Raw genomic sequence first — 8,845 nt, 5'->3', positions numbered from 1 at the left:
ATCCTTAAATGACATTCATTAGATATATATATATATATAGAGGGGACCGTCCCTTATCGACGTCCATCGATAAAATCTATGGATGTCGGGTATCACCGGCCGTGGATACTCGCATCCAACGCTGACTATCGATAAAACAAGTAAATACTACGATAATATAATCGAGTAATCTCGTTTGAAAAGATAATAAACATGTCGCCGTTATCTGATGTCAACGCGCATGGATCACGACAACTGACGGTGATAATCGAACGTCCACCCGATCGTAAATTCATATATATATATGATAGATAAGAAATCATATGACGTTCGATAATCGACGTCTGATCAGACAGTTAAACGTCCATCAGATGCACCCGACGCGCAGTAATGCAGAAGTCTATATATATATATATCTATATATATATATATATATATATATATATATATATATATATATATATATATATATATATTTAAGTTCACATTTTCATAGGGTATATTACACATTCTATATTATTTTGTAAATACACTAAAAGCTCATAAAATAGAAACTTGAGGATATAATGCGCACGCCTGTCCAAACACACACACACACACATATATATATATATATATATATATATTATAAGATCTTTCATAAAGAATACAATTATATAATTATTGCCTTGTTCTTGTCTCCAAACCTTCAAGAACTTTGTTGTAACTTAATAAGATATAAGAATCATAGAGAAAATCAGTTTAACTATAAACATACACTCTATCAAAGATAGAATACTTAATACCTTAATAATAAGTGAAAAAAAAAAAAATCTATATCTATCCATATATATATATATAATAAAAACATATGGAGACATAAGAGAAAGGGTAATCTCAGAATGAATTGGAGCTCATGCTGTTGTTCAGGCTTTAGCTTTCCTTCACCAGCTATTTTTCGGCTTTTCTGCTTCATCATATACACAATAGCCTTAGGGCTGATTCTTCGGGTTTATCGCGCAAAACTTTTGCCGCATTAAGTGCTCAATATTCACATTTGCACTGGCTAGTAATAAAAACTCGAATCCTTGTGACTAGGCGCGTCCTTGCAGAGCACCGATCGTACTTCCATGATCGATCTCGGCGGCTCCAAATCTTTCTCTTGGAGTGCATTTCCAAGCAATTGCTGCATCTGTGATGCAAATGTGTCATCCAGTACCTGAACAAACCAACAAATTTGCTCACAGATTTAGTTAAAAGAAAACAAAAGTAAAAAAAAAATATTACAACAGAGAATAATGCATGATGCTCACAGCTACTGTGACTCTGGAAGCTTTGTACCATGACCGATTTTCTTTTCGGTTTTCCAAGAAATTAAGAACATCCTGCAACAAATATGTCGTCCAAGCTCAACTTTGTATAAAAACTGCAGGGGAGTTGTGATTGCTAGTGTAATTGCATACCTGACCCATCCGGTCCCAATAACCACGGCAAACCATGACAAAGACATGTACTTCAAAAACTGTGTGGAGTTGGTTGATTGTTTGAGTGAGTAGCTCTCTCAATGGTTGCATTCGGCTTCTAATATCAGACTCCGCAATGACATCCTTTGAATCTTGGATTATCTTCTTCAGCTTCGTGCCATTCTGTAATCGAGTCTGGATGACACAAAAACATTTGATTCGTATACATCACAACTCAAATGAAATGAAAAGTACGAAAATTTGGTATTACTTACATTTTCTGCCAGTTTCTCAACCACTGCCTGTAGATAGTTTCTGAACTTAGCTCTCAATGTCACAGTTACTTCACTAAGTCGTTCTCCGGCTACGTTACTCCCACCATCAGGGATACATGAACCCCAAGATTTGAGTTGCATGTCAATTTTCGGCCACAACACATCCAATAATCTTTTCATAGAATTCAGAACAATTCCAAGCTGAAAATTGAAGCAGAATACTCAGTGTAATAGTAGTTTAAAGAAAGATACTGAAAATGTACCAAGAGAAAGACTAACCTCATCAGATGCAGTATAAGGGCACAGTGAGTTGCGTTTGGCAAGTTTTTGGACATACTTGAGTCCGAATTTCTTTGGTGTCATGCTATCTTTCAGGGGTGTCAACACGTCTGCATATTGCTTCTCCAATGTCTCTACCACTGCCTTCTCAATATCAGCAATTGCCTTTTTTTATTTTTATCATTAGTAAATGAAATGAGATGAATAAATTATAAGAAATGGTAGAGTATGCATACATTTTCCAAAACAAAAGTGTACTCTGGCCAACGGCAGATGATAACTTCATATTCGCTTAAGGTTTCTTTCAATCGATCATACATTTCATCAACAAATGGAGTCGTTAGATGTTGTGTCCGCACACCTGACCATTTCACCTGCTTAAAAGATCATATTATTAAACATATGAAAGAAGCAAACTGACATCATAATACTAGCAATAAATAATGTTGATAAACAAACAGGAAGGAACTCCTGATGTCTAAACTAAAGTGAAATATGTTTCATTGGTAGAAAAATAAAACCAGCCAAACCAATAACACTGGATCCAAGTGGATTTTATAACTCAAACCAAAATTAACAAATAAACCAGAAGAGAAAATTGAAAATTAGGAGCTAATTTTCTACAATCTGAATAATTTTCCACTTGCTTTTCAAATTCATTAAAATGGCAACTCAAATGCCACAACATAATAAATCTTGACTCTGAATAATCAATAATGCACTCTCAGAAAATATCATACCTTATCTAATCTACACGATTCCAATAGTGACAGCCGCTTGTCTTGGATCCATAAGACAATATACAAGTGAAACAACTCTTTTGCATCAACACATCCTTTGACCGGACTGCAAGGTTCAGTCAAAGAGTCAGAGAAATAGGGAACAGTTAACTCATAAAATAAAAGCTGATGCTTTTTAAAAATATATTACCTGATGTTCCAGTTAGTAAGGTCCTTCTGAAAATCAGCAGTAGCAATTACAAGCTCTGCTACTGGTGGGGAAGGACCAGAAGGAGGACATGAAACAAGGAAGGCACGCAATCTACTACAAAGTTCAACACTGTAGATGGAAGCTGCTAGATTTGGAAGGTCTATGAAACTGCATTAAATAATTACAAAGATCATCTGTAATGAGATTAAATATGATGTGCAGTACTCTAGGTGCAAGAGAGTATTAGGATAATCACATCAAGTTACCATGAAAAAGATTCTTATATACTGACAAGCATTCAAGATATAGCAATTGCAAACGAAGCTAGGCCTTAATCAACAGAACCACTAATTGTTCATTAGCAAAGACAGTGACAACCTTAACAAAAAGACAACCTCGATTGATAAACAGCACAACACTAAAGAAATTTCCCACAACATATATATATATATAAAACAGGAAAATTCATAATTGAAGTTATTGTACCAAGCTCCTTATACACACACACATATATATTTATAACAGGAAAATTCAGAATTGAAGTTATTGTACTAAGTTCCTGCTTGTGAAGAAAGAGAGTACAAGCAATTTTTGTGTTGCAAGATACAGTAGCACAGCATATAATGACAGGCATATGGACTCTTGATAAACAAAGAATTTCAGATCCTATGGAACTAAAAGTCATTTCCCATACACAAACAATAGGTAATTGGATTTCAACTTTTGTATTTTTACTATAGTTATTAAAAACATCACTTTTTCATCTTATGTCTCACAAGCACCTTTGAAAGAAAAGAACTAATACACGGACAAATTACTTACAGTAAAAAATTTAGGTTACAACACATAATTGCAGGTCAGTCCATAAAAGCCTGAATCAAAGCTGCTTTCATAAGAAAAGTGTACCAACCTAGGAAGCACATGCTGGTTGTGAATTTCAATATCTGTAAATATTTCATTCCTGATGTTGAAGCACAAGGTTTTCATCTTCTGATAAGCAGTAGAGAGAGTAACAACATCCATCAAACTGCCTTCCGTGTTGCTGCTAGCAACAAACTCATCAGTTTCAACCAAGTGCCTCCTCGATCTTTTCTTAACGGCAGACTGCATACGCAAAGAAACATAGGAATAAAAAACAATACCTAATAGATTGAAAGAAGCCTCGTACAGGCAATGTTGACAGTTATGAACCTGGAAATAACCACATAGCTTTAATTGAGCCTCCGGAGATAGTATATCATGAAGTAGGGTATACAGCTTCACAGCAGGTGCCAACGCAGGAGCTGGAGATCCAGAAGCAGGCCTAAAAACTTCAACCATCCCTGAAGGCAACGACTCATCTAGTGACTTGTAGTTTTCAAAGACCAATGCTAAAATTTGTTCGATTTGCTCTTCAATCTCTCCAAGAATGCGGTTCTGGCCAAGAAACACGAAATCATGTTATAGGAAAACACAGCAAGAATAATTTAATAATAATTCGAAGAAAAAAAGCTTATTTTGTGAGCAAATATTTTCTTATATTCAAGATGCATAACAGGCATAAGATACGGAGATCTCAACTACATGAAGAAAAGTAGTAGATCAAGTATGCTACCTAAAGTTTGAAAATTGCTTCTAGTTCAGGGGACAAGCTTAATAACACTAGAATTCATAAGTTGAGGATCAGTGCTTAACAAGTACCACATTTAAAGTTCCAGATTATATCATACACCTGTGTCAAACTGCAGAGGAACAGTATATCTTCCAATCACTCATAAATTCTAAAGGTGAAGAGTTCAAAATTAAAAATCGGAAAGCATAAAATCCACCCATTCCGTATTGAAGAAGAGATGTACCTCTTGATGGCTCAAAGTGTTTTTGCCACGACTTTTCATTATAACTGGTAAAAGCAAATCATGGACCAGTATGAGACAGTCAGCTGTAGGGGTTGCCACATCCATTACATATGAAAGGTATCTAGAAATGCCAAAGCATAATGTGAGCATAAGGTTTTTAAATGGGAATACATCAAAACAAGCAATATTCATAATACCTAAGTTTGGTGTATGCATCCGAAACCCCAAAATAGGATGCAAATTCTGTCAATAACCATTTCCACTCTCCGTGCAATAACAGATGCCGTTGTTGAAATTGTTGAACTTTCATTGCAACTTCCAGGGCAATATCATATGCAACAGTCTCAGCAACAGATCCACACTGTCAACAAAAGAGAGGTGTCAATAATGTGGCCATGATAATCTTTAAAAAAAAAAATTAAATAGGCATAAATTTATAGCCCGAGTGGCAATTAAGTATGTGCAGCATGCAATAAATACCACACCTTCAAATTGTTCTCATCTAGGCAGGTTGTATAATTTGCATACAGTTGAATTCTGCCTATAAGTTCATGGTCTGGCTCTCGGTAAATGGACCACCAGCGTAATTTATCATTCTGTAAGAGAGAATTTAAGGGCGCATGCACATTTGATATTCTTATCAAATAATAAGAGACATCCTTACAGGATTTTCAGCAATACTAGCTAACTGAGCAATAACACGGCCATGCAACTTCCCCTTGGAATCATAGACTTCAATGATCAAATCATCTCCAAGACTATCTGGGAAGCTGTGATTTACAAAGAAAAGTGAAACATCTAGAGGTTAGGTGCAAATTATTATGAGAAATCAATCTTGAAGTATGAAAGCAAAACATCTGGTAAGGTAAGAAAATGGGACAATAAACACAAAAAAGATCAGAATGGATTGAAAGCCAAAAGCAAGAAAGTAATTTACGTACAAAAGATGCGATTCACCAGATCCAGGCTGCATCTTAACTGCACCCTCCTCAGTTAAACTTTTCAATCGCAACAAACAAGAGTATGTCTCTGAAACAACCATTATATTATCAGATTTGAATCAAAATTGCAATGATGCAAAGCTAAAGAGGTACCTTGCACAATCTCATATGATGAACTATTCCGCAAAGCTGTCACACCAGTTTTAAGGAGTGCAGACACTTGCTTGATATACTGCGTGCTTGCACGCACATACGCCAAACTGTGACGAGAAAAGGAACTGTTTGCAGGTAGCCGATGTAGAACACGAATTTTCCGCAGCGACTCCCATCCAGACGATAAAGTTGATTGGAAATTTGACATACGGTAGCGCAGGGATTCTAAATTTACTGATGGAGATTTGCAGGATGATAAACTGCATCCTGAAGGCATGTCTAGAGACATTCTTACTTTACGTACTGCACCACAAGCATATGTTAGGCAAATGATACATGAAAACACACAAAATTCGCATATAATTACTGCATAAAATGTGTTATATTGTATCTTGTATTAAATGTCATATTGTAGAATTGCTTGTTTCAACCTTAATGAGTACCCTTTGAAAATGAAAGAAAAGACACCACATGCAGCACATACTTTTTACACATGCGGTAGGCGCACACACACAAAAACAACATATTCAAAGGTTACCTTACCTTGAACTTTAAGCTTGCCAATGGTTTTTTTGGGCTTTGGGGCAGCCCCTTCACTGGTAAGCTCTGAAGATTGCTTGGCAAGAAGCTCCTCCTCAGATTGCAACAATATTTGTTTCAAACTACATCGAAAAATGAAAACAAAATAGAATTAAATCATAACTTTATGATAAGTTTGTAAGAGATCACATGATCCAAAACCAAACCAAAAATTATTGCTTCAGTAAACATGTAATAAAAACAAAATCTTTTAGCTATTAATTCCCAAGGGGTGAAGAGTTATATCAATATAAATATTTTTAGATCTTTTACTGTGCACCTCAAATCAACAAAAGCAGTGAGACATGTCAGGATATGTCACAATACTTATTTCCTTGTTGCATGGAATTCCATCAAGATGATTGCTAAACTTTCTGCAAATTGCTGCGCAGATAAAACACAGTTTGCAAGTACCATCAACATGAACGCGATAAAGGAAAATACAAGATGAAAAATGTCATATCCATATCAAAATCAAGAATGGCAGCTTAGTAAGTGAATAAAGTTACATCTCAATAGAAACCAATTTTATTAAAAGGTTACTGTCTGCTATCAAGAACATATCGTATATGTTGTTAAGGTACCAGGCACTCGCGAGATTAATATGGCACATGTATAAGATAGGTTCCTTAGCTCTACATTACAATAGCGATAGCTATTTGGCCCACTCATTTTTCAAAAAATGATTCTTGAATCTCATTTAAAACTAGATAATATTATACAGGTGAATGTTTAGTCAAGTCAATGCAAGATAATATTATGACAGTGAAAACCAAGCAATTTGGCATGAATACCCTAGCAGTTTACAATATCCATTCTTGAAAACAGGAGGTCATTCATTAACTCTAGCCTTGAATTGATAACACAAACAAAATGATCAAAATAAAAATAGTTCACATTTCAGCCAATCTTGGGGCAATTATGAAAATGCAGAATTTTTAACAAGGTTGGCATGATGTACTTTCATTAAAACAAATTGCATCTTAACAATTCCTGACACTGGGTGAAAGAACACCCGTTAGTCAGACTAGCTGAGTAAGCCAAGTTATAGATTAATGAAAATTATTACATCTAGGTTAACTTTCCTATATTTAATAGATTGTTCCAATAACGCTTCACTACTTTAGCAAGCCTTATCTGTCATGTATTTATTGAACCACTTCAATATACTTCCCTATTTCAGGTTGCCTGCTGTTTCTGTCATCAGTAATGAGTTCTAACTCAAAATTTTGACATAAGAACAAGGCCTAAACTGAGACGAGATCTAATGCTGCTCATACAAGAAAAGAATTACTAAGATTCAGACATTAATTGGCAACCATGGCATACTTAGAACAAATCTGAACCAAACATTATTTACATATCCATTTTGATATCTGTACAATTACATCTAAACATAAAGTGAATACATGAGGTTTACTGAAACTTTCAAATACATTCCATGCATGCAGCCGAAAGCTTCATTTAGTAATAAATAGTTTAAACTCGTGTAGGATACCTAACACCATGATGCTGATTTGCTCTAGAAAATGCAAGGGTTGAGGAAAATATGAAAGGCTTACAAAAGTGAACTGATCAAATACATTAAACAATATATCCATGTAAGCTTAAACGAACCACTAGAAGGATTTTCTCCAGTTAAAGCATTAATCCACAATTTACTTCATCACAATGCACAAGAAAAATTGAACACATAATACTCACCCAAATGCACTTCGCAACAATGCACATTCATTTTCCAAGAAAATCGGAGCTTCCATACAGCCTCTAGCCCATGAATGAAGGCATAGCCGCACACATGCGTCATAGGCAACCACACAATGCCAAGGCCCTTGTGCACTAGAAAAGAAAACAAATAAAATAAAAGTATTCATCAATATGCAATTAAAAAAAATACCACGGATTAATATATCACAGTACAGGAGACTTCACAATAATTAAATTTTGTCAAGCAAGATTGTGATTCAATAGAAGGTTTAAATTAAACCTTGCATGGAAAGTGGGAACCCGAATAGGTAAGGAACCAGAAGATGCAGAGGCTTCAACACTTGTCGTGGGCCTTGTGGCACTCCTACAGAGGCAAAAAGACATTTTGTCTGAATTTACTAATTTAGAATTCAACAGAATTTAGAAATTTCCCTTGTTATAAAAGAAAAAAAATTCAAGCTAACCAAACAGCACAGACCTTGTGGGCTGTTCAGGCATACTGCTTCCTACATTGCCATGTAAACTCGACTGTTCTTTGGCAAAAGAACCATCTAAACCTACTGCACAGGGAGTGACAGATGGTCGTATCACTTGATCAGAAGCTTGGCTGATTTCCTTACTGCAAGCTTGAAAGGTGGCGCACTTGGTGCACTAGGCCGCTTTTCCTGCAGTCACGTTCAACCAGTGAAAGTGAGCATTAAATGAACAAATCACATACTTACAAT

General features: G+C 35.5%; 1 protein-coding gene across 1 annotated transcript; it reads right to left on the bottom strand.

Moving 5' to 3' along the window:
- Nucleotides 1–804: 804 nt before the first annotated feature.
- Nucleotides 805–8,765, bottom strand: LOC120263390. Its single transcript, XM_039271272.1, has 20 exons — nucleotides 8,599–8,765; nucleotides 8,401–8,484; nucleotides 8,118–8,252; nucleotides 6,378–6,496; nucleotides 5,835–6,137; nucleotides 5,682–5,769; nucleotides 5,405–5,510; nucleotides 5,226–5,336; nucleotides 4,938–5,101; nucleotides 4,741–4,861; nucleotides 4,097–4,321; nucleotides 3,816–4,009; nucleotides 2,906–3,073; nucleotides 2,716–2,821; nucleotides 2,212–2,349; nucleotides 1,976–2,140; nucleotides 1,697–1,897; nucleotides 1,422–1,616; nucleotides 1,272–1,343; nucleotides 805–1,177 (listed from the first exon to the last, which is right to left on the bottom strand). Exons 1-20 carry the CDS (start codon nucleotides 8,616–8,618, stop codon nucleotides 1,025–1,027), a joined length of 2,868 nt encoding a protein of 955 aa, XP_039127206.1. The 5' UTR covers nucleotides 8,619–8,765; the 3' UTR covers nucleotides 805–1,024.
- Between the last annotated feature and the right edge of the window lie 80 nt (nucleotides 8,766–8,845).

This window comes from Dioscorea cayenensis, chromosome 6 (genome assembly GCF_009730915.1).
Source record: "Dioscorea cayenensis subsp. rotundata cultivar TDr96_F1 chromosome 6, TDr96_F1_v2_PseudoChromosome.rev07_lg8_w22 25.fasta, whole genome shotgun sequence".
NCBI classification, from domain to species: Eukaryota; Viridiplantae; Streptophyta; class Magnoliopsida; order Dioscoreales; family Dioscoreaceae; genus Dioscorea; species Dioscorea cayenensis.
This window is presented reverse-complemented; position numbering and strand designations above follow the sequence as displayed.

Coding starts and splice junctions, on each gene's coding strand:
- LOC120263390 (XM_039271272.1), bottom strand. CDS start 8,618: ATGCCTGAACAGCCCACAAG. Junction 5,337..5,404: donor CTAGTATTGCTGAAAATCCT/GTAAGGATGTCT, acceptor TCTCTCTTACAG/AATGATAAATTACGCTGGTG. Junction 1,898..1,975: donor CTTATACTGCATCTGATGAG/GTTAGTCTTTCT, acceptor TTCAATTTTCAG/CTTGGAATTGTTCTGAATTC.